Source organism: Carassius auratus, chromosome 35, assembly GCF_003368295.1.
Source record: "Carassius auratus strain Wakin chromosome 35, ASM336829v1, whole genome shotgun sequence".
NCBI lineage: Eukaryota > Metazoa > Chordata > Actinopteri > Cypriniformes > Cyprinidae > Carassius > Carassius auratus.
The window spans coordinates 8,349,076-8,376,011 of record NC_039277.1 but is presented as its reverse complement, the minus strand read 5'-3'; the positions used below and the strand labels follow the sequence as shown (position 1 = coordinate 8,376,011).

Genomic DNA, 26,936 nt, shown 5'->3' with positions numbered 1-26,936 from the left:
ATCTCCATTTTAAATCATGTTAACAACACAATTTCTTTCCACAGCTACCCAATTTGGAAGATATTTTCGTGAGCCATCTAAATCATAATTTTCCTGAAAATGCCTGACATGAGAAGCCTTAGCATTCAATTGAGGACAGTATGTTCCTCAAAATTGCAGCAGATTCTGAAATTAAACAAGAACAAGATGGCCACTATCAAATTTGACTTCCATTCCGTCAAAAGAAGGTCTATCTGCCTAATAATAGAAAAGGTAGCTGAACAGCGAGCTATTACCCTTAAGAAGAGATTCCAAAGAGTGTCCAATGTGTTTTTTGCTGACTATAAGGAATTCATGAGTGATCTTGGAGAAAAGGCATGCTGAAAGGGTGCCAGGAGATCAGCTTTCAGGAACATCTGGAAAGGTTTGGTACATACCCCATCACAGTGTGTACCATAATAGGAAGGAAAAATTAGAGTTGTATTTGATTGTGGGTCTTCATTTCGAGGCACATCTCTAAACCAGAAATTACTCTTCGATTCCAATGAGGATGTTGTTGTGATTCTTGTGGTAGCCAAATTTGACATCAGTCATCCACTGGCAGAGAAGTAGCAGTGCTGTTCATGTTGCCTTTGTATTGGGCAAGGCCATAGTTGCTCCATTAAATTATGTTACTATCTCTAGGGCTGGAGTTGGCAGCCGCCGTTCTTGCTGCTCAGGTTGAAAGGATGCTCAAGAAAGAGATTGAAATCACATTTATGGAATCTGGATTTCTGGACAGATAGTACATTTGTTCTGAAATACATCTTTAATGGCACAACACAATTCAAAACATTGCAAATAGAGTCAGAAAAATATGTGCATTGTCTGAGAAATCTCAGTGGTGTTACATCAATGGCTTTTCTGAATTCTGCAGATGCCGTATCACATGGCTTTTTGATTGATTAATTCTTTGGTTCAGACGGATGGTTGAGTGGTGCAGAATTTCTTTCACTTTCTGAATCAAATTGGTCTTGCTTTCCAGCAGAGGAACAAATTGACATATCTGGAGATGATTCATAAATAAAGAAGGAAGCTATGGCTTTTTATACAGTTCTGACAAGAGGCCTTGATCCTGTCAACAAGTTTATCAAGCATTTCCCTACATGGAATAGCCTTGAAAGGGCTACTGTGTGGATTCTGAAGTTTAAAAGGATGCTCTGGTTATTGAGCCAAAAGAAAATGGATGCACACTCACTCCATCTACAAAGCACTGATCCTCACAATTTGGACAGGTTCAATGACAAGAAAACTGAAGATAAAGCTCAGTTTGGAAATAAAGCTCTTTCAGTTGAGGCTCTTATTTATGCCGAGAAGGTGCTAGTATGTTTTGTCCAAAAGCAATAATTTCAACCTGAAATTATGTCTCTGAACAATGGGCATGGTATTAAAAAAGCAGCAGTATTTACAAACTTGACCCTTTTCTGGAGGATGGGATTCTTGGTGGGAGGCTGCATTAAATGCAAATGCCTGAAGATCTGAAACATCAAACTTTTTGCCAAAGAGCAGTCAACACTCCACATTAATTTTAAACCATATTCATCAAATTTCAAGTCATTGTGGAAAAAATGAATAAACAGATCAGATAACTTAGATAACCAGAGATTCTGGATAGTTCATGTAATTTGAGTGTTTAATGCTCTGCAATGTTCACATCTCCTCATTTTTGATGCAAATAAAATGCCAGGCCATGCATAGACTTCTCTTTGAATTTAAATCTAGATCTATTCACACTGACCCCTGAACACATGTGACTGAAAAAGTATTCTACCCCGATGCTGGATGGCAGAGGCAGGCCAAATTAACAAAAATAAACTTCCACCTGTAACGCGGTTTCTGCCTCCTTCCATCCCTTGTGATGAATCTGAGAAGGGTCTGGCTGCAGACATGCACTTATACTCTCAGATTTGCATTCTCAGACTTGCACTCTCAGACACTTGCACTTCCGCTAATGACATCACTTGCAGTCTTTATTTTTTCATTTTGTTCTATTTATTGATAACTGTTTGTTTGAATCTCTCAATATTTTACAACAGTAGCCAGGTGGTGAAGAAATGAAAAAATAAAAATAAATTACAATGTCACTTGCAATCGCCACTTGCACTCTCCGCTACCTGTGACGTCACTTGCAATCTACACAAATCATGCATGTTGCCAATGGATACGAGACGCTGTGGTGGTGATTAAACGATTAAAACTAAATTTGTATGATTGTGTGAGTAGGGTACATTTCATACAAAATCTGGCAACTGGACAAATTTTAAATAATAGAACCAGAGGAAAAAATAAAAGTTTTGTGATTTTTACAGAAGATATGTACGAAAATTATGACCTGTGTCCTAACAAAAAGTTATTTTCCGATTTGAAACATTTTTGGAGATGTTTACTTATGAAAAAAATATATATATCCAGATTTAAATGAAAATTACAAAACATTATCATATTTCCCTAAAAGTGTTAAATTTGATAATTCTTCAATATCAATTATTTTTAAAGACCAAAGAGATGGAGTGTTTATGATCAAACCTCCAAACATTTGATGTGGCACGTTTGTTTTCAAATAAATTCGCTAAAATATAATGTCCTCTACAGATGACAAAATTCTATGCCTGGGTCCCAGGAACAAGGTTTGGGTCATACAAATTATGGGAGTTTTCCGAAAGAAATAAAAAAGAGGAATGTTGGGAAAAATTGGGCGCAGCTGTTGCCTAATAGTTGGACTTGTAACCTGAAGGTCGCAGGTTCATGTCTCAGAGCTGGCAGGTGGGAGGAGTGAATGCACAGTGCTCTCTTCCACCCTCAATACCAGTGGCTGAAGTGCCCTTGAGCAAGGCACTGAACCCCCAATTGCTCCCCGGGCACTGGAGTAAATAGCTGCCCACTGCTCCAGGTGTGTGTTCACGGTTTGTGTGTGTGTGTGTGTTCCCTACTCACTGCTGTGTGTGTGCACTTGTATGGGTTAAATGCAAAGCACCAATTCCAAGTATGGATTACCATACTTGGCAAATGTATGACTTTCACTTTTTTGGGGAAATCGTGGCCTAATGGTTAGAGTTTGACTCCTAACCCTAAGGTTGTGTGTTTGAGTCTCAGGCCAGCAATACCACCACTGAGGAGCCCTTGAGCAAAGTGTAAGTTAAGGCCTTTGTTGGAGAAACATCTTCAATATCATAATTTAGACTTTCAGATAAAGACTGTCCCTATATCTGGATTTCAACAGTCTGTCTTCTTCCTTATGATGTCACAGCATTAAAAAAAATCCTCTCATCAGCCTGTATTTATCCTCAACTCGCATTCAGCTTTAATTGTCTGTCTACAAATCATTTGCAAATCATTTTAATTTTATGTAAGTACGTCATAAATAGAACAAGGCAGCAGTTTATTGTCTGGGTTTTGTCGTGTTGCAGACCAAAATACTGATTATAATGTGTTCTATAGTATTTTGTCACATCGTGCCCAGGGTATACACGCTGTAAGACTCAAAAAACCATTCATCCACACTAGAGCAGAAATGTGTTCCTTTTTATCTCATATAATACTGGATGTTGTTTAGCATTACCATCATGGTCGGTGCCAGAGTTCACAGAGAGCATCCATCGTACATCCCCAAAATAAAACAACAACCTTTGCAATCAAGACTAAAAAAGCAACAACGTTGAAGCCAGAAGTGAATGTAAACCAGATTTGACCCAGACTCTGTTTCTATGTGTATCCAAGCATATAAATAGTGTACTTAAGTACATTTGTTAACCCACAGTAACACATTTTTACAGATTAATTGCATATTTTCGTTTTCTGTATGATTTTAAAAACACACAAAAAATAAAATGAATGGGTGTCCCTTATTTTAGCTCGTTAAAGGTGGCAACCAGTGTGTGCCCTGATTTTAGTCTGTGAGGCAGGGTACTGCCCTGGGAAGGTCTCCCTGGCTGTTAAATACGCAGATTAAAAATAAAATGTTTTAATTTCAGTTCATTCTTAGCAAAAAATATATTTTTAATCGTTCAGGTTATGCAGAGCAAAACAAGAATTCTTTCTAAATGTAGTAACGTTCTTATTTTGGACACACATTCACAGTTCTTCAGCTGTTACCTGGATGAGATTAATTTTAATTTTATTTTTTATTAATTAGCTTCAATTAGAACAACATTAAATCTAAATAATTAAGCATTTTTCAAACTTTTGTCAAATTTAATATGAAATATGCTTATTCTTTATGTATATATTTATGATAAATATAAATTATAAATGAATGAATGGGGTATAACATTAATTATAATCTATTAATTAATCTCTATAATAATCAATGTCTAAAAATTAGTGCTGGGCAATGATTATTATTTATTTTATCTTTTTATTGCGATTAATCGCATTGTTATGCACAAAAGTAGTGTATAGTGAAATTTTTTCATTTAAATGTAGGCCTACTGCTTTATGAACAAAAGTGTAACAACATTTGGTTTGCAAACATTGTAAACAAATAAGTTGTTATTTACAGTAGTTTTCCTTTTATATAGTAGCAGTTAAAATATTTATTGTAGCCTAAATCTCAACTTATAACATTAATGTAATTAAATGAAATATAAAACAAGCTATATGTCACTGCAAGGACATTAATGTTTTTATAGAAAATATTTTATAGTTTATTATAGATAAAACAAGTTCTGTTTAGCAGTCCCTGGCTCGGTTGGAAGATGTGGGCAAGAGCACGGTTCAGTTATGTATAGATATATCCCTATATATCCATACAGGGATAATCCACAGGTAAAAGGCAGAAAACACACGTATACATCGAAGAGACCAGACAACCAAACACTGAACTAAATGCAACTTATAGTTTCAACCCGACGCAGTTGTCATTTACATAATACTACTCCACATTGTTTAAATAGCAAATACATTTGTGCCCATTTATGCACCCATGGGTGTGCTGGTCTGATAATGAGGTGAGTTCAGGCGCATTGCTGGCACATAGATATTTTGAGGTAACTGAAATAGATTGCTCCATTGACCAACAAAAACATGTTCTAAAACATTGTAATTTAAAGAGTTCGTTAGTAATAAGAGCCTATAGGTTGTTGCACAACACTGGTACTCTTTGCATATTACACACACAAGGATGCGCAGCAGAACACAAAAATGTTTAAATTGAAAAATTTAATTCCGCCATGTACTGTAAATAGCAAACCCACCATGGCGCGAGCTGGCTTTTAAGGGAATGGGATGTGAGTTTAGGGCACGTTACACCTAAAACACACCCATTACTCATTAAAGGGTTATTTCGCCCAAAAATGAAAATTATGTCATTAATAAATCACCCTTATGCTGTTCCAAACATGTAAGACCTCCTTTTATCTTCGGAACACAGTTTAAGATATTTTATATTTAGTCCGAGAGCTCTCAGTCCCTCCATTGAAACTGTGTGTACGCTATACTGTTCATGACCAGAAAGGTAAGAAAAACATAATCAAAGTAGTCCATGTGACATCAGAGGGTCCATTGGAATTTTTTGAAGAATCGAAAATACATTTTGGTCCAAAAATAGCAAAAACAATGACTTTATTCATCATTGTCTCCTCTTCCGTGTCTGTGTGAGAGAGAGTTCAAATCAAAGCAGTCTGGATATCCGGTTAGCGAACGAATCATTCAGTTCACCAAATCGAACTGAATCGTTTTAAACGGTTTGCATCTCTAATACGCATTAATCCACAAATGACTTAAGCTGCTAACTTTTTTTAATGTGGCTGACACTCCCTCTGAGTTAAAACAAACCAATATCCTGGAGTAATTCATGCACTCAAACAGTACACTGACTGAACTGCTGTGAAGATGAACACAGAGCCGAGCCAGATAACGAACAATAGACTGACTCGTTCACAAGTGAAGAACCGGTTGCGTCGGTGTTCGGATCACCAGTAGTTCTTTCGGACAGTTCGATTCAATAAACCGGTTGAAGAAAACCGTTCACCGGTTCTTTTGCGCTCTACGTAATGGCGTCATTTGCGATGATTGCCCTTGATTCAAACCTTCGGTTTACCTGCGCTCATTAGCACAGAATCAGTTCAGAATCAATCACCAAAAGAATCAGTTCAGTTCAGACGCTCTGTGTGTCGGTTTGCTGCACGCTGAATCACACATGCGCAGTATCATCAGCTCCTCGGTTCACGAATCGGACGCGTCTGACAGAAACGGTTCTTGACTCGTGAACGAGTCAATGTTTTGTTCGTTATCTGGCTCGGCTCTGTGATCATCTTCAGTTCTCTCTTCACAGCAGTTCAGTCAGTGTACTGTTTGAGTACATGAATTACTCCGGGATATTGGTTTGTTTGAACTCAGAGGGAGTGTCAGCCACATTAAAAAAGTTAGCAGCTTAAGTCATTTGTGGATTAATGCGTATTAGAGATGCAAACCGTTTAAAACGATTCAGTTCAATTTGGTGAACTGAATGATTCGTTCGCAAACTGGATATCTAGACTGCTTTGATTTGAACTCTCTCTCGCACAGACACGGAAGAGAAGACAATGCTGAATAAAGTCGTCGTTTTTGCTATTTTTGGACCAAAATGTATTTTCGGACCCTCTGATGTCACATGGACTACTTTGGACTACAGTATACCGTACACACAGCTTCAATGGAGGGACTGAGAGCTCTCGGACTAAATATAAAATATCTTAAACTGTGTTCCGAAGATAAAAGGAGGTCTTACATGTTTGGAACAGCATAAGGGTGAGTTATTAATTACATAATTTTCATTTTTGGGCGAACTAGCCCTTTAAGAGAATAGGGACTATCCTCTAAGACCATGCGCCCAGCCCGCTAAACCCACTGAAGTGGATTCGGACACGCCCTAAGCACAATTTTGACATGCACTTTAAAGCATATGCTTAGATCATTCAAATAATTCATTAAAATAATAATAAATAAAAAAAATGCATTCAAGACAGAAAAGGAAAATTATTTAATGGATCACTTATTCCCAGAACTGTTCAGATGGCATAAATCTCATAGATGATCCCACATATAATAAGGGCTCTTGAGGAAACCACAGTTCGTGATATACTTACTTTCCAAATATGCACATGTGATGCCGCAACTTATTATAACTTATTATAAGCCACACAAGCCCATTATACTCCCTTATTGCATTGAGAAAAACAGTAACTGTCTTTAGGAAAATGTGTCCCTGCTATGATTTTTTTTAAAGAATCCATTAGTCAGATCCATTATTGAGAAGCACCAGGATCTGACTGGATAAAACAGTTTGAGCTTTTGAGATCTTACAATGAATAATCACTGCCAGTACGTGCACTCTGAATAGTTTTTATGCAAAAAAAGGCAAAGTTGCATTTAGGATGGCTTGCATTTATGAACTGAAACAAGCTAAGATTATAGATTATCAGGTGGATGTATGTGAATGTAAGAGAAGGGTGTCTATCACAAACAGCAAGAGGGTCTCTGTGCTGTTAAATTAAAAGTCTTTGCACACTGAGTCCGAAATTTTTGTATGTTTTTTTCATATTCATCATCCTAAAAATATACGACAGAAAGTCTGATGCATATTAATTACTCCGTTGCAAAACAATTCACAAAACAATACGAAATAGAGTCTTCAAGAAGTTAGGATGATGTTGTTGTCCCCTCTCTTCTTAAAAAGAGAAAAAGGAAATATTGGGTCCATCCAATCCTGAGATTGTGTTGTGAGGAAGGAGAATACCACCTCCTTATCAAGAAGTGGAAATTCTACTGCGGGATTATCCTGAGCAATTCAAAGTTTACTTCATTGCTTTGTGCTGCAAGATCAAATGGTTCAACTTGTAAGACGCCATTCTGGATTTTGGCATTCGCTTGTCTGGTGGCTTTGAATTTTCAAAATGCTTATTCAACCTGATCCAAATAATTTTTATGATGGATGAAGGTTTCCGAGGCAGTGTGTAAATGTGATTGACACAATATGAGGTTGTTTTTAATTTTTAGTGTGCAAAAATTCAGAATTTCGGACTCAGTGTGCAAGGACCTTAAGTGTTTGTGCTTCATATATGAGCCTGATCTATTATAATCACTATCTGAACTGGTTCAGTCTAGCTGAGCATGGCTCTGTAACTGTGTTTCTTTACTCCTACCACCCCCAGATATGAACCAAACCTGTCAGGAGTGATCAGAATAACAACAACGCTGTTGAGAAAGAGTCTTTAGCGGATGCTTTTGAAATTGCTTTCTTCTTTTAAAATCAGTAAGACCAAACAAATTTCCTGTTTGAACAAATCTTGTAAAAGACAGCTTGTGATGTCAAAGTCTCGTTTGTATTTGTACACATACATTTAGTATGCTATTTTAGAGACTCTTTTCTAGTCTTCTGAAGACTAGACTGGGACTAAAGAAACCTTTCAGAGTTCAATACTCAGACACAACCAGACTCAGACATTCATTTATCAGCAACTGAGGATAAATTTTCTTAAAGTAAGGCCATTTTTAATGACCTGATCATGGAAACACATGTCCCTCTAACAATATATTGCAATAATGAGATTCCTCGCAATTTAAAAAAATATAATCGTTGCCCAGCACTAATATATACATATGTGTGTGTGTGTGTATAGATGTATTTTAGTTAACAATGTATTAGTTCTTAATTTTTTTCTTAGTTCTTATGTTTTGCTAAAGAATTAAGGGTTACATCATTCATGTCATCATTCACATCATCATAATTTAATTTTGCATGGGGTTGTGTAATTGAATAACCCAGGCAAAGTAAGATGCTGTAAGATGGCTAAATGAGAAATTGTTTGTTATGGTAAGATTTATTATGAAACTATATCTGAAGAGTCTGGAGACAGTTATTATCTTATTTTCAGGAGGAGGTAGGGCTTATGTTTCCCCCATGTTGTGCCTGGTGGGAATCAAAGGATGCAATTAGCAAACAAAGAACAACTGCCTGATACATTGCCTCGATGGAACAAAGTAAATCTGTAGTAGAGTCTAAGCAGATTCATTAATCCACAAATACCAAATAGCAAATTGATTTAGCAGCAAAGGGCCCAGTTTCGCTTCATAATTTGTCAGCTACACAATAGCTAATGAATTTTGCCCTTTTCCCATCCTCATATCTACATGCCTGTTTAATTAAAGTTTTGAGAAAGCGTGGACTACACTGATATTTGATTAAGCATGCTGTTTAAAACCTGCACCTCCATTATGGTAGAGTCCTGGACTATCTGGTGTACTGTGCACTTCAATCAGTGTAGCTTATAAAACATTGCTTTGTTAATACTAATCTTTTGATAAGCTTTATGAATGTAATTAGTACAAAATCAGCATAAGTTAAGCTGGTAAATTCATAATGATGGTCTGTTATTTATATTTATTTCCACTCATTACTGTTGAGATAGGGTTGCTCATGTATCATTATCATTTACTGGGACATTATGACAAAATGTCAATATTTTGATTACCAGTGTAATATGCACAGAAATGGTCATGAATGCAGCGCTCATGTGGGACTGCATATTTAGTTAACAGGAACACATTTACTTAAGTAATCTGACACAGGATGCTTAATGAGAAAAATAAATTGTGGGGTGAAACATGATTAGATCAATGGATATTTGATTGGATCATGAATGAATGCCGAATAACAATAAACAGTTTTATTTTAGATGTCAGTGCAGTGATAACGGGTAGTTTTAGCACATTAACTGTTGTATTTCTCTGAGATATAAAGGTGATAACATTGCACATGAGGTTTGTCATCGCAATGTCATATTATGGCAAAAATGTAACAAGAACTGCTGTTCACTTTTTCTTCATTCAAAATTTTTATATATATATATATATATATATATACACACACACACATTAAGAGCTCAACACTAAGGATTTTTTCTACTAGCCCAGTTGAGTATATTACATGCCAAACTATATGTAACCATTTGAAAATAGAGGCAACCAATGCATTTTAATCACAAATGGATCAAAACAAACAAACAAATTTGAAGCAAAAACAGAATGGAATGCATAAAACATATCTGCGTGAAACAAAAACAGGAGACGGGCTGAATGAGATGCAAATTCACTCTCTGACAGCAGGTGGCGCTTATGGAACAGCTGTAACACACATTTCCTTGGTTACCACTGTAAACAAAGCAGCGCTGCTCTTAAACTCTACTTTATGCATTATAAAGAGAAAAGATTTTTCAGTAAACTTTTCTGAAAACAGTCAGTTCCCTTCAGATATACATTCATATAAATCCTCACCTCCAATTCAATATTTAGAATTTTCTTACAATATTTCACACTTTGTGAACAGTGATCTTCCTCTCACTGTACAATTTTCTCCTCTCAGCATCTCTCACCTCTGTTAATGGTCATTTACAGACTGACAGTATATTTTTTCCACACAAATAACATTTTGGAAAATGATTGAAATGCAGTTTGTGTGCAAGCCCAGAACAAAGATAGGTTGAAATTAAACAAAGAATGGCCAGTTGAACGCTGCATCTGTACTCCACTGAATATATTAAATGTAGATTATTTATTGTAAAAGTTACAAAGTAACATGCCGAGACGGGTATTCTAACATGCTTTTGTATATATTTGTCAATTCCAGTGCAAAAAGATGCATAAAGAAACTCAATCTGGGGACTGCATGTTGCCGGAGACTCAAATAGTTTTATTATATTATAGTCACCGCATGGTTTTCTGTATGCGCACTGTTCACATAGAATACACAGCGTGTCTTGTTTACATGCTTAAAATTTGAATTTGAATTCTGAATTTTTAAATTAGCAAGGCTTGAAAACACATGCAAATTATAAACTTTCATGACGATGCAGCAGTGGCCCGATCGGTAAAAATTACGTCCTGAGCGTCTTTCACACTGGGCCCAGGCCATTGGGCAGTCCTTATTGTTGAGCCCTGAATAATCTGTCACTATAATATCTATTTATACTATTAGGGATGTTTTCTTCTTCTCAATTTACACGTTTTAACCACAACAGTCTGCTAATGTGTTTGTATTAGCCTAAGTGTAATTTTGAGTCTCGTATTACAGAAGTATTTGAAAGGCCTATATGTAAGGGGACATTCTGGGTTGCTTTATTTAAAGTCTAAAGTCTCCTTATTTAAACTCTAGTACAATGTCCTAATTAACATGGACAGCTATAATACAAATTTGCATATGCTCAGGCTGAGGTCATAGGCCACTGTTTTGACTGTAATTACATAACTGCCCCCATGCTTAATGACAGAGATACAGGCAAACTGCATGCAAGCAAAAATGTGTTATCAAAATTGTCAAAAGAAAAATTAAGATAACCAGTGAAAGCACTAGGTTTAGTGTAGATTCATCGTTATACCCTATATCTGTTTTACACAGTGTTTTTCTGAAACCTATTACACTGCAATTGATGGTGTTCCCATTTAAATTTTTTGTTGTTGTTGTTGTTGGGTACAGTAAATACATTTAAATGTTTACAAGTTCAAACATTTGGGTTCAGTAAGATGCCAGTAAGGAATCTCTTATGCTCACTAAGGCTGTATTTATTTGATCAAAAAATACAGTAAAAACAATAATTTTGTGACATTTGATTCCAATTTAAATGACTGTATTCAATTAGCATATTATTTAAAAAATGTATGTATTCTTGTGATGCAAAGCTTAATTTTCAGCATCTTTTTCCCCAGACATTTATACATGTCATTTGCAAAAAAAAACTCTGAATCTGTACTCCCCAAAATAAATAAAAACTGTGGAACACAAACTCAGAATATGACAAACCTGCAATAATTACCATATGTTAAATAACACAAACACATGAATTGGACCTTTGATCCCATTCAACTATACTAATAAACAAAAATGACTTAATGATTTATTTGTTTGCTTGTTTATTTATTTATTTTATTAGTACTTCTGAAATGTGTTTAACTTTATCCTCCTGCATCATATTCTTCATTCAAGGTTTGTTTGAGTTGTATCCTCTATACTGTACACACATAAATTTAAATTTCTTTCGGCCTGAGGCTTATTCATTGCACTTTTGGTGTGAAAAGCTTTTACATTTGCCAAAAAATACAACTTTTTATATTAAAAAACAAGCAAGCTCAAAAAAATAATGATAATAAAAATAGTAATAATAATAATAATTCAAAAGTAACGTAGCCCATTAATTTTGTTCTGACGTAATGCAATATTGTAATTCATTACTTTTAAAAGTAAATCTCCCCAACACTGATCCTTGCTGATTTATAAATAAATAAATAAATAAATAAATTAATTAATATTTTACTTACCCCAAACTTGAATGGTAATGTATATTTATTTACATGGTGTACATATACAAACATAGGTATGGATATATCCTGTTTCATGTACTAATTTTATCATATTACACCAGTAAAAATAATGTGGTTGCACTTTATTTTACAGTACGTGTACTAACATGTACTTATAGTGTACTTGCATTGTATTTATATAAGAAAGTTCTGGTAACACAAGCTAACTACATGGGGTAGGGTTAGGTTTAGGGGTAGGTTCAGGGTTAGTACCTAGTTATTACATAGTTATTGTAATTACTATAATAAGTACATAGTATGTACATGAGGAACAGGACTGTAAAATAAAGTGCTACCAATAATGTTTTAAGACTACAAATATAAGTTTTTATAAGATTACAGTAATAGCTGCAAATGAATGTAATGAATATACTTTCTCCTTATTATATTAAATAGTGCAGTGCAGAAGTTCAGTTCTTTTCCCATAAAAATAACAAATATGCTTAATTATCAAATAATTTAGAATAATTCTAACAGTGATTATCTTGCCATTAGCACAAACTAATCATTACGCTTTAAACAATCACTTAAATGTTTCATTCATTAGTGTCCCAACACAAACAAGCCCACCAGCTAAAATGTACCTTAACAAATACAAATATTTAGTTTGTTATGTGCAAAACAAATCAACATTATTGTTTTAGGGTCACCATGACACCACAGCTCATTTAACATGATGTTTTCAGCTGCACAAGTATTCTTGCTTAAAAGAAATAACTAAAAAAAAATAAATAAAAAAAAAAATAATAATAATAATAATAATAATAATAATAATAATCACCCTCAGGCCATACAAGATATAGATGACTTTGTTTCTTTGTCTTGCTCACCAATGGATTATCTGCAGTGAATGGGTGCCGTCCGAATGAAAGTCCAAACAGTTGATAAAAACATCACAATAATCCACAAGTAATCCACACCACTCCACTCCATTAATTATCATCTCGTAAAATGCTGCATGTTTGCAAGAAACAAATTCATCATTAAAGTGTTTTAACTTTAAACCATTGCTTCTGGCCAAAATATGAGTTCATAATCCATAATAAAGTCCAGTGAAAAAAGTACATCTCCGGGCGGCCTCTCACATCAAAATTCTCCAACATATTGGAACCGTTTTCACTTGTCTTGTGCTTGATCCGTGCATATTTCTCTCCTGATTCAGATGAGACAACTATCACTGCAAGCAATATTTTGGATAGAGAACTCATATTTTAGCCGGAAGCAATTACTTGTGGATTATTGTGAAGTTTTAATCAGATGCTCATTCTGATGGCACCCATTCACAGCAAATGGTAAGCAAGTGATGTGAAATTTCTGCAAATCTGTTCCAATGAACAAACTCATCTACATCTTGGATGGCTAAAGGTGAATGGATAATCTATTCCTTTAACGGTTCTGCTTTCACCACCTTATGTTTGGCCTCAAAAACCCAGTAGGTTGGTAAATCCTGATCAACGGGAGATTTTAATGAAGATGGAGAGCTTCATGTAAATTGTAAAGCATAACTTGGCTTGTGTTTCTAAATCTGGAGCAGATGTCTCAGGCATCCTAGTTGGCAATGACTATTGGTGATTTTCTGAATGCCACAACATGCCTGTCTGTGTTATGGATCAGAATGAATATTGCCCATGCTGTGAGGGCTTTGACTCGGCAAGAGGGAGCGATTGAGGAGAAGGGGTTGCTCCAACAGAGCGCTGAGTCATTTTAGCACTGCGATGAGGGAGAACTTCATCTTACTGCTTGCTTTGGCAAACACTCAAACCTCCCGCAGTCTTTGAGCTTGCGGCAACTTCAGCGACTTCTCACTCCAATTTCATTCCCATTTTTCTCTTTTCAATGCTTTTTTTCTACATCCTAGCTCAGTTTATGGAGGCCAGTTTCTTTAGAAATAGAAAATCCATTCCATTCAAACAGAATGGCAGAATAATTAACCTTTGATGGGGCCTCTCTTAGTTTGGGTGATTATTGAGTGTGTTCGTTGGGCCAATTGTGTGGCGTTTGTGGATTTGATAGAGTTCTGTCAAGGTGCAATCATTGCCGCATGGTCCCTCACCATCACTTGAGAGCAACCTATATTTTTCTGAAGCCCAATGAAATTGCTGTAGTGGACTGAAGAGCAAAGTCACAAGAAAAACATCATAATGGGGGCTGGTGCTGTCCAAAGTAGGACAAAAAAAAATTGGGTCCAATCATTTTCAAGTGCTGGAGCAACATCAATAGAAAAGTGCTCAAAAAGCAAATAACTTGTTTGCAAACTGACGACATAAAGTTTATATATTACAAGATTCTTCTTAACTTCTGGAATGCCCAAATAATTTCTTGCTAATTGTTAATGCCTTGCATGAATAACTTCATCTGTGCATCTGTTGCATCACTTATTATTCTCTGTGTGATTTTACCTAATCTGTTTGTACACAGCTTCTGATGAAAGGAAGCTGTGTGATATTTATTTTTTTTCCCTTACCTCAGCAGGCAGTAAGCAGGCCCAGCAGTCCACAATGCCTCATTGAAATGCCGGACTTGAGAGGGGCAGTTGCTTTAAAAGGCTCTCTGATTACTCGCATCAATAGGACCCTATTTGTTGTTGCTCCTGCAGCAACTGCCAAAGCAGATGGGTTATAATTTAGGCCGATTTGCACTTCTTAAATCCTATAATGATTCCCCTATACACTCCCAAAAGCAAATGCTAACTGCCATATCAGAAGTCTAAATGCTTCTGTAATGGACTGACTGTAAAGAGAGAAGGTGCGTGTTGACTTTCTTGTTAATTGTCTGCTCTGCACATCAACACTGCCCTAAATTTATGCTACAGATCGGCCTTGCATCAAGTAAAAACCAAATCATGTATTATGCAGCACTTGGAAAAGCAACTGACTCGTTTGTCTACAAGGTTCCACCAAGACAGTTTTGATTAACAGTTTTGAATTCAAACATCAAATGTCGCTTAAAAGAACAGTTCCCCTGGAATGCAAATTTATGTAGTGGAACCCGACTTAAAACATGTATTTTACCCCCCAAAAGCAATTTTTAACTGGGGACCCCCTGGAAATGTGAATGGACTAGTTTTGAGCTAGATTTGATTCGAGACTGAAAAACTGGCAATCCTGCCCGGACATGACATGCAGACAAATATATATTTATTGAGGCCACAAATTTGAATTTGTGCTCCATACCCTTGTTTTACTTAAATGATGGGCACAAAATAAGAATTCTAATGCTAAAATGAGGGAAATAATTTTTAATTTGTGGCCACGATTGAATTAAAACAAAGGAACAAATTAAAAAGTTGTGGAAATGACATGACATGACTTTCTTTTCTCTGCAGAAGATAATAAAAAAATTCACTGAAAGTAAGTGGATTCTAATTGTTGTTTTAGACCTATAAAATATTAACGTTTATAGATATTCATTATTTTGAATTAGAAATTCCTCAAACTTATTTTTCCTTCGATAGCTTAAAACTTTTTGTCTAATATTTGTATTGTATTTCATCTTAATTGTAATTCAAAAAATATATAGCTTTAGTTTAAGATGCTGTATGCTTATTTTTGAAAAGCATAAAAGCATATAAAAACTTCATACTAAAGCATAAAAATACTATTGTGTTAGCAGATATTAAGGAAACATACTTGTTTATTCCAAAAACAATGCTACATACAGTTATTCTATGTTGAAATGTGCATTCCATGTTGGAATGTCTGCTTTTGTTTCGATCTTTTTGATTCCACCAACTGCCAATGTACCCAATAGTATTTTGACTCCATGGGTTGCCAGTCAGTGGAAAACACAGCATATTGAAGCCCCTGAAGCCAGCAAACAAGCTTTGTCAGAGATCGCAGTTTCTGCCCAGACCTAAAAGGCTGCTGTATCCATCTAAAAAGCTCTATGACCAGAGCAATATTAAAATGCGGATAAATCAACTCATCAATTTACAGTGTAAAACTCTTCAATTTAGCTTGTTCCTGTTTAGTGTCCTTAATCTGGCAATCCACATGTACATGATTTATATGATGACCAAATGTTCATTTTTGGATGAACATTCACTTTTAAAGCAAAGTGTGTCACAATGGTCACCAAACAGAATAGTCCCGGCCAAAACTCACCCCATTGGTCGAGCAGTTGTGTTGGGCTGGGCAAGATTCCTAAAAAAACAGCGCTAGTATTTTAAAAAATGTTCACAGAAATCATCCTTTAAAATTGCTTATGTATAGCTGTCTCTGTATGAGATGCGACAGAAAAACACTTTAAGAAAAACTCAGTCTTACCTTCATTAAGACCCATATGAATACTCCAGTAGCTCTGCAGACATTGGAGCTCCCTCTTCATGCCCCTCTTGCAGCGGCAGTCATACAGGGGGCTGTCCTGCAGCACCTCAAGGGCAGCCTGACACTCTCTGTTGCCCAGCATGGTAGTCCTGTCACGACCTACCAGGCACTGGCGCATGATGCGGAAGCGTGAGCTGCACTGTGAGTTTTGGTTGCACACCTCACTGGCCCTCAGGCAGTCCATGGGGGCTCTCCAACCATGAGTTCCCAGCTCTGACAAAGCAGGATGGCTAGCCATGGAAAGTTCCACCTCATCTGTGGGAAGGGCACAGGCATTATCAGACCAGGTAAGAGGTTGTGTGAATAAAGTTATTTATTTGTTTTTTAATAAGACTTCATTTGGAAAAGAACAGAAACAATATTATTTATTTTGTATGTTTGTAGAGACCCAAGAGAGTCCAAAGTTTTTGTCTACCATTTTTTCACAAAGTGAAACAGCAGAAAGCATTAAACCCTAACGACAGTGACTTGTGTCGGTGGGGTAAGGAACTGTACAAGATGGCAGTGAACTGATTTACTCGACATTACTCTCACGTGAAACACAATGTGAAAACATTTCAATAAAACATGTCAAATTTGACTATACAATATATAATAATACAACCTGAACAAGTAAATAAAAAATAAAATAAAAATCCTGTAGGTTATTTTATAATATATATATATATAATTTTATATAATATATATAATATATAATTTTTTATAATATATATATATATATATATATATATATATATATATATATTTTTTTTTTTTTTTTTTTTTTTTTTTTTGGCTACATTGACTTTTTTTTCAGCACCATGGACAGTTCCCCTCAATGCTTATGGGTTCCAATAACCTGTGCTATAATTCCAGAAACACTAAGTAGAATGTTAATAAGCACTTTAGTAGCCTACTAAATCTCTATAGCATGTTTCCCAAAAGGGTGATTATGTAATTAGCACGTTAAAACGTTGTTTAATTAACTAGCTTAGGTTTCACTGGTTATAAAAGGACACTTAATAAATAATAGTAATGCATTTGGATAATTTGCAGCTGTCTGTGCATCCCACACACTGGCTAGGCCTAAATTTAGTTACAAGAACAATAACAAGGCATTAGTTTATGCAGGTCTACTTTAAGCATAAGTAACTAATTGCAAACAATGATAGTTAATGGGCACAAACTGTTGAGGTTCCTCTTGTCGCAAAACAAGCAGTAGTAGTGTGGCCCTATCTTTTAAAGTTTTTAATTGCTGTTTTGGTGATGTATTTAAACTGTGATTATTTAAATGTATGTATTTATATTTTGCCGGTGTAGCATTTGATAAGACACCGGTCCAAACTAAGAGTGAGGGAGTTGCGTATTGTTGCCGTGGTTACTAAAGACAAACGCGATTTCTGTTTTCAGAGGTTTCTATGGATTTTGGTCATTGAAAAGTATTTATGTACTTTATATTAATGTTCCCAATTCATTGCCCCTATACGAGTCCTGGACCCTGAATCAATCAATAAATCAATCAATCAAAATAAATAAATAAGCAAATCAGCAAATTTATGTTGCACTGTTTTTGTATTTCCGTGGCCAAATCTTTTCATTTTATTAAACTCAGAGATGTTCAATTTCAGCATTACAAGCTTCATACAAGCTATACTTTTAACGTTTGACAGCATTTTCACTCCATTTTTCAAGTTTTGACACTGGTCTTAGTTCACCTTTAGATCTAACAGCTCACGTAACGATGTCCCGAAGTTCTTCTAAATAATGAGCAATCTACTTCTATTTGGGAAACATGGTTTACTGCATCGTAAAATAACAAGCATAGCATAGCATTGCAATGTAAACCAAGCATCAGTAATATTACACAGTTTGTTTAATCTTGATCTTTCCACTGATTGAGTGATGTTGAATATGAGACTATTAAAGTCTGGAAGCCTGCCAGCATGAAAGAGTGAATTCATTCTGTAAACGGTCTCCTTGACCGTCAAATGTCTACTTTACGCAGGCAGTTAAACCACATGATTACACTCTCAATATGATAAATGCTTATCTGCGTGGGTTTTTATCATTCTTTCATCTGCATGGGTTTTTGTCTCTCGCGCCATTTATGAAACATGCGATTCATCACTTACCCAATAAAAGCAGGACGCTCAGAATATTCAGTAAAATCATGATAGATCCCATTTGAGCTCCCAGTGAGCTATTGCGATCCCAGAATCCGTCAATGTTCGCTGACAAATCCAACGGATATTTAACGGAAGTCACACCTCAGGTTCATTTCCAACAGTAAGTCGCCGGTTAAAATAGCGTCAGAAATTGTTCAAAACGTACAATTCCAGTACTTGTTTATCTCCTTTTGGGACTTTTGAGAAGTTAAAAAACAATAATAATAATATCCTTTCCACAAGAGCGTCGACGCTTTCCTCAAATTTGGAACAAAAAGGACGAGCCTGCGTTTTAATCCGCGTTTCCAAAACGTGGTTAATTTTTGAATATACGAACGTTAGATAATCTCTAAAACTTTTATTTCAGAGATATTTTGTTACAAACGACTAAACTTCGACCGTCGTTTTTCTCTCTCATATTATCACCGGTTATTCCTCTATCGTCCAAACGCATATTATCCCCTTTCAAACAGAAGTTTGTTGTTCGCGTGAACTATAAAATCTTCGGATTCCTGTGAGAAGCAATAAATCTTCCTCGCTGGATAACCTCGACTTTAAGCTGGACAACCTTGACTTTCATCAGAAAATCCTTATGTGTCCACCAGCGTGCCTGTGGCTTCAGAACTGCCGTAGTTTCCCGAGTCGGTGATATAGAAGAAAACAAACAGGAATAGGGCACAGTTCTACTTCTCGTCTGTTTTGTGAGGCTCAGGGAAACGCTTTCTCCCACGAAACTGAACTTACACGTCCGACCCTTGGGGCTCTGTCGCTCTTCACGTCAGAGCGGACGCAATGAAAACATATCACCGCATCAGTCTGACCGCTGCGCACTGGCTCAGGGCACAAGGGCATCGACAGTCATGTCTGACACGACCTTGCGCTGTATAAAGATGACTTGTTAGCACTCGAATTAGTTAATGAGACAAGTTAATGGAGATAAATCGCGTGTTAAACTGCTTCAGCGATAATATTGGCCCTAATGAATTAAGGGGTCGGGCAAGTATCTGTGTAAGGTGTTTTAGTCAAATGTTTTCTCTAGCACTGGCTTATATCATGAGTTTAGAAATTAAAACAGCAGTCTCCCATACCATACCATGTGTATCTATCTATCTATGAAGACACATTTTCATATATCATACCCGTATCATGTGTTATTTACTAACACAAATGTTCAAATGCAATATCATTATTAATAATATATTATTATCATTATTATTAAGCCTTCTACTAGTAAAAAGGTTGACACTTAGCAACTAGATTCTTAAGTTTGAAAAAATCAATATGTATGTCTAAATGAGAACATGAGGGAAATGTCAGTTGTATAATGGTGTCTCTAAATGAGTCAGGCTAATTAACCAAATAAACTGAGATCAATTTGTAATCTGTAAATTTGTAAATGCACATTGCCTGTCATAAACAAACTGTTTAGTATGATAGGCATTCAATTCAGATGCTTAATCAAATGTCATCACTCTAAGCAAGTATGTGCTAACTCTCAGATATCCTCAGGAGCAAATGCATATTGCATCTATGATAATCCCTATTAAATAAAATGTAAATATTTTTGGGGGGAATTTGTTTGTAATTTTATGGATGTGAAGAGGAAAATTGAAAATACAGGTAAAACACACACAGAAAAAAAATCCTTAATACAATACAATGTGCCTTGTGTAGCTGATATTTATTGCAGTACATAATCAAATAGCACTGGGTAAAAAATATTATAAAAATAAGTACTAACGTGTACCTGGTCTGTTTCAGAAGGCAAAATGGGTTAAACAGAACTCTTCTGTTCAAGAAGCTTGATATTTAGACCGTCATTATGCATGCCTCTCACTTCGGAATGATATAGTTAACAAATGCAATGCTTTTTTAAATCAGCCTTCAGGGAGGAGAAACTAGGCTACTTTGTCAGCATGTCATGCAGATTCTCCCCCCTAAGCCTTTTTAAAGAAGAGAGGGGAAACAGGCAACCGACATAAAAGACGACATCCTGGGCTCCTCTGAGTGAGCAGAAAGCAGCCTTTGACAAGCCCATTATGAGAAAGAAAATAATTGTCTCGCTCTCTTTGTGCAGAAGCCTTCAAGATCCCTCAGAATCCTCTACAAAGCCGAGAAATTTTGATGTAGTTATCTAATGCAGTCATCAGTAATGTACATTTCCTCCCATCTGCTCTGTCAACTCCAGCATTGCTTAACAAGGCCGCTTTGCACCAATGTATCCCTTTCACCTGGGTGCAACCGTCTGTGAAACACTTTGAATGATTTTACTCAAATGTGAAATGACTGTTTTGTAAGCAATAGGATTTCCAGTTTTCTAACAGCTAAATGCTGATTTCGGATTTGTTGTCTCACACACTAGATGTTACCAGTCCTGTCAATATTTATTATATACAGCTGCTCAATGTTCTATATAAAACCAATGGAGGTATTCAAATAAGGCAGGCTTTTACTGCAGAGGAGGATGGACTATCATTATCTCGGCAGACTGTTGTGATGTTGTCGTTTAAGAGCATGTGATATTTTTTGGCTCATCTCTCAATCTCCGCCATTAGCATTCGCTCCACAGGATCAAACTGGCATGCTCGGCGCTCTCATCATTCCGCAGTCCTGAAAAAGAGCAACTGCCTGTGTTTTGGTCACTATTATCAGATGCAATAATCATGTTCTCTTCTCATATTTCAAACACAATAGCATAAGTCACCATCTTACATTGTATATTATGCAGACTGAGTCATTCTATGACTCAACCTGCGAGATTCTCAATCAGTTGAGTCGTTTGATTGCATCTTGTGTGTTTTAATGATGTCTTCACGGTGTTTTTCTAACAGTTTTGAGTTCTGGATGAAATAGAGAGTGTCAGTAAAACTGGCACTCCATTGGCTGTTCCATTGCAGTTCTGTTCTGCATAAGCACATAGGTCAATAATAAATGAGTTGATTGAAAAAATAAATAAATAAATAAAAAAACCTATGTGCGTTTTTGAAAAAAACTTTTTTGAAAAAACTTTTTTTTTAATCGATTAACTCTCACAAAAAAATGAAATACATTAAAATGTCAAGTGGTGTAACCATTGTAATGTAAAGTAAAAAAAAAAACATATTTTCCTTGCACCTTGAATGCATGTGAGTGAACACAATTTATTCATTTGATTTTTTCAAAAACGTATTCAAATAAATGAGTGCATAAAGGAATAACCAAAGAAATCAACTAACAAGCGTATTCCATGATGCATTGTTTTAATAAACTTAAAGGTAAAACTTTTTGTTGTATTATTATTTATAAATATAATTTCATATAATTTATTTAATTCATAAAAATCAGTACCAAATTTTGTGCACCATATGTAATTTTACAACCTGAACCAAAATTACCATAAGAAGGCCACATTTTCTGATATTTTTACTTGATGATCTTGATGCTTAGTCACAAGGGTCTGTGGGGGTCCTTTCACTGATATTTCCTGTTTTATGCATCTTTTATATTTTTTTATGTGTTGGTTGCACCACATGACTTTGATCTGATTGACAAAATTCCTTGAATTTTTACACATTTACAAACAGTTGAGTCTCTGTGTGTAAGAAGCACAATTTTAATGTATGTTTTTATCTGTGTATTGATAGAACATTGGAAAACAGCAGCTGTGGTTGCCCAACCCATAAAAAATGTGGTAAGTGTGTTTCATGTATCAAGGGAAGGCACATTTATGCCTGTATATTTTATGTAATTATGTGCTGTTAATTGATAACAAAACACTACAAAAATAATAAGAACAAAAATGTAAAACTTTAGTGTAGTTAAAAACCAATTCTCACTATTAACAACTATTAACTATTATTTATTTATTAACTATTAATCTCACTATTATTGCTTATTAGCATACATTACTAGCAAATTGGCTGGTTATTAATACTTATTAAGCACATATTAATGTATTATTATACATATATATATACATATATTTTATATCATTTTGGAAATATCCTTTTACTGTTTATTTATTTTTTTTATCCACCACAAATTATGTGGTAATTCATTAAATTTTAGCTACAAAAACTATACACTTGAGGGGTTAATCTAAATTACATATGATGTCATGTTAAAACTACTGTATTTACAAATTAATTTTACTGTAGCATTTTTGAGTGCACATAGTAAAATCTATGATTTTGTATGAATTATCTGTGTGGGTTAGTTCAATCAATCTTCATGCTTGTAGACCACATGGCAAAGTTATTATTTGAGACATACTATAGCAGCAAAAGCAATGGCATATTTAAACAACACACATCACCCACCAGTCACATAGCAACAGTCCTTGCCTAGGCTCCAAATCTGAGAGCACTGACCTTGTCATCAGCAGAGACAAAGGTGACTTTAAAAGCGCATTCCACCAACTAATCTGTCATCAGCGATGCGGTGATGTTTGTGATGATGGGAAAGGAAACGATGTGACAGAATTTCCGAGTGGAAAACTCTCTGTCAACAGAGACTGTCCACATTGTTCAGATGTCAGTAGGGCGACACAGGCTGTTTGTACGCTAATGAGAAACAACTCCTCCTTTTTCTGCTACCTCAACTTGACAGAGTTATGAATTCTTATATAATTTTACATTGTATTTTGTATATTTCTACTCTGCAGACTGTGTCCCAAATGCAGTTATAAGTGTGAAGTGGTTTTTAATTTAGAGATCTTGCATATCAAATATGATACAACAGGCTTTAAGTTCTTGCAGTCTTTCTCCAAATCCACACTTTGGTGACACATGTAGTGTGGAATTTACCTTTTTGGTGTTTTTTCCCACTTCTAAGTACAGTAAATAGATGGATATGAGGTAGAAACAGTGAGAATGCTATCAGAAAATCAGATTGAAGCTGCATCTCTTTCTTGAGCACCACAACTCAGTAGCACATATGTATTAACCACTGGGCTAAGACTTCCAGGTGGTAAATTTGCATTAGTTTAGTGCTAAGTTCTGTCAGCACAGAGACATTCAAGGTTGTTTTCAAATCTAAAGTCATATTTGGTAATCTTAAAAATTCCACATTTTACGTCTATATGTAAAATCAGTCATTGTTTTGTGATTTGACATAATTGGGAAAAACACAATCGTACCTGTCAAATTGTAAGAAAAACATCCTCATTGTGCACTGCAATGAAGGCCATGCCATGCTGGGACGAGCTCCTTAAGTAATTTTCAGCAGTACTGCTTCAGGTAAATTGATTGCTGAACAACTGCCATTTGTTTGTGTGTGTGTGTGTGTGTGTGTGTGAGAGAGAGAGAGAGAGAGAGAGAGAGAGAGAGAGGTTTGTTAGGCTCTGTGGGGAGTTTTGCACTGTATTGGCTGAGGTTTATAGGTCAAAGATGATTAAAGTTCGGGATGCCCCATACCGTTCTTCAAGTAAGTTCTGATGAAAGATCAGAGCAGGGAGATTGTAAGGTAAAGTGTGGCTGATTGCAAGGCTGATTTATTGAAAAAGCCAGAGAAATTTGGCTGTGCTAACTCTCTGAAAGCATCCGGTGGACAATTAACCACTCTGCTTCGGACTTCGAGGAGTTTTAGCAAACAGTTTGTTCAGTTTAATATACACTAATGGTCCAAATTGTGGAAACCATTCTAAAACGATTTGATGCTCAAGACTAATTTCTTAGTATTATCAATGTTTCAAACTGTATTTACTTAGTGCAACTACTAATATCCAAGTCAAAGATATAACACAAAGGGGAATTATTCTTTTCTATTCCCACTGTAGATAGATAAATAGATCTGTATAAAATATTTTTCTTCAGAATGTTATGACTGACCAATTAGAATCAAGTATTGCGGCGAGCCATGTACTGTAATGTGCGGTTAGAGCCAACTTCACATACTCAAATCAATAACACTAAAGACAATTACCATGCAAATAGCAAAAAGGCCTTGAACTTGATCCGTTACTTAATTATAAATGGCCAACGATAGCACTGTTAAATATTTCGTCAAGCATGCCAAAAACTCAGTGTCTGTGCTGTTTAATTAATGTTAAGCCAGTTGAAGTAGCCTTTCTAACTACGACTTCTCTCACTAAAAAGAAGCAGCCTTCAACACTCATCTTCTCCTCCAGTGTTGTCTATTGTTATAATCTCCTTGATTGCAATAAACAATAATTCTAGCGATATTATGGAAGATATCAGTAATTTCCAAGCTAGCAAACTTGTGAACAAAGTCTCGAGAGACTTTTTGCTGCCTCATTAGTGGCAATCTCAGAGTCTATTTTTTTTTTTTTTTTTGTGATGCCATAAAGGACTCCACCATGTGTCAAATAATAAGCAAAAGAAAAAAATAGTGCAGATGTGCTAATTGCCTTACATAAAGGCCTTTTATGTAAACTATCAAATCTATCTATAGTTATTTGGGGCAAAAAGTGCAACAATTTATTAACATAATAAAGAAAGCTATCTAAAGTGCTGGTATTTTAAAGAAATTGTTCAGCCAGAAATTTACATTATCTGACAGTTTACTTACCCTTCGGTCATCCAAGATGTAGATGAGTTCTATTTATTTATTTATTTGTTTGTTTGTTTGCTTGCTTGTTTATTATTTTTCTCCCATCACTGAAACAGGTTTGATTTTTTGCAGAAATTTAGCATTACATCACATCATATTTTAACCAGAAACAAGAGTTTAATGTTAAAACACTTTAATGATGGAATTGTTTCTTAAAAATGCAAAACTTTACACTTCACAAGATGTTAATTATGAGTACAATTAGGGTGAGTACATTTTCAGGCAGTTCATATTTTTGGGTGAACTATTCCTGTTCCTCTCATTGACACAAAAGCAGTTCCTTTTGTATTTTTATGCTTAGCATAACGGAATTAGTTTAACCAAACTCTGTTGAAGTTAATTGTGAGCCAAGTGTGTTCTATGATGTTCATTTCAGATAAGATGCTGTTAAACGGTCAACTACCTAAGGTTTTGGAACAAATCAAAGGTCAATTCTCTCTTTTTTTGTTGTTATAAACATTCGTTCTCCACAGAAGTTGGCTACTTCTTCCCCTTCTGTGATTCTGTCGCTACCTCTATCAATACAACAAAAGTAACACTTATGTCTAAAGTATCAGATGCTTCCATTTCCCTTCAAACCTAGATATTTCAGGAAGGGATGTATTTTTGTACCTGACTTTGTTGCCTCACCACTTCTAAAACTAGGTCTTTTTACCCAGACACTCACTCAAAACAAAAACTGTTGTTCTCTCAGGCAGGAAAGACACAAAGAAGTACAATCTCTTCTCTATAAGCCTCAAGTCACAACCTATTCTTATAAATCCCCCCTTCAAGCTTGTTCATATCCCCCTGAGTCCCAGAGTTCTCCATCTACAGTCTGCTCTTCGCTGCCTATCAGTCGATGCACTGTGTCTTTAAGTTCGGGACATGCATTACGTGGACTATAATAACTGCAATTTCCCTTGCACAAAATGTTCTTTTCTATGACTGCTTCAAGCACTATTTCACTTGTCAGCTGGGCTGATATCTTCAAGCAATTCTTTCAGAATCCTGTTGCCAAAGCGTTTTTAGCCATCAATATAATTAGACAGAGCAAGAGCACAAAAAGGAGCCAAGGGACTGTGGGAAATATGAGCTGGGTACAATGATGGGGATGGTCTGTAGCTCGGAAGATGTAGAACTTGATAGAAAAGTTATAATTAAAATGAATTTCAGCACATTTGCCTTACAGACTAAGCTTTAATTTAATTTAACTCATTCCCTAGTGAGAAAACTGAGATAAAATTAATTAGTTTTTCCCCCCATCCTTTTATTTTATATGTAACCTATATAATTCTATATTCATTACTTTGTTCATCCTATGCATAATCTTCTGCACCTGAAAATTATATTTAATAGTGTCTCATTGTATGTCTATAACCACAAATCAATGATGCGGTCATCGAAATTACCTGTTATAATGTTCACATAAAAAAAATATATATATATATATATTATTTATTTTTGCTTTGCTTTGTTTTCTTTTGTTTTGTTACCAAGCCAACAGGAGTGTTTTAAAAAATTATAATAATACATAAATAACTATCAATATAAATGTCAAGATAAATTAGCTTTAATTTTGCTATTAATT

The 26,936-nt window shown here is 35.5% G+C and overlaps 1 protein-coding gene across 2 annotated transcripts in view; it reads right to left on the bottom strand.

Annotated features, from left to right (window-relative positions):
• The window catches only part of LOC113054266 (GDNF family receptor alpha-2-like), a 63,473-nt gene extending 43,841 nt beyond the window's left edge, over positions 1-19,632 (bottom strand). The window contains exons 1-3 of one of the 2 annotated variants that reach the window (XM_026219688.1): positions 18,785-19,632; positions 16,614-16,928; positions 16,452-16,490 (exon numbers count right to left, since the gene is read on the bottom strand). In XM_026219688.1, the coding sequence (XP_026075473.1) occupies positions 16,452-16,490; positions 16,614-16,928; positions 18,785-18,836 (406 nt within the window). In that variant the 5' untranslated portion in view covers positions 18,837-19,632. The remainder of the gene's footprint in view (positions 1-16,451; positions 16,491-16,613; positions 16,929-18,784) is intronic. The other variant, XM_026219689.1, reaches the window with a different exon arrangement.
• Between the last annotated feature and the right edge of the window lie 7,304 nt (positions 19,633-26,936).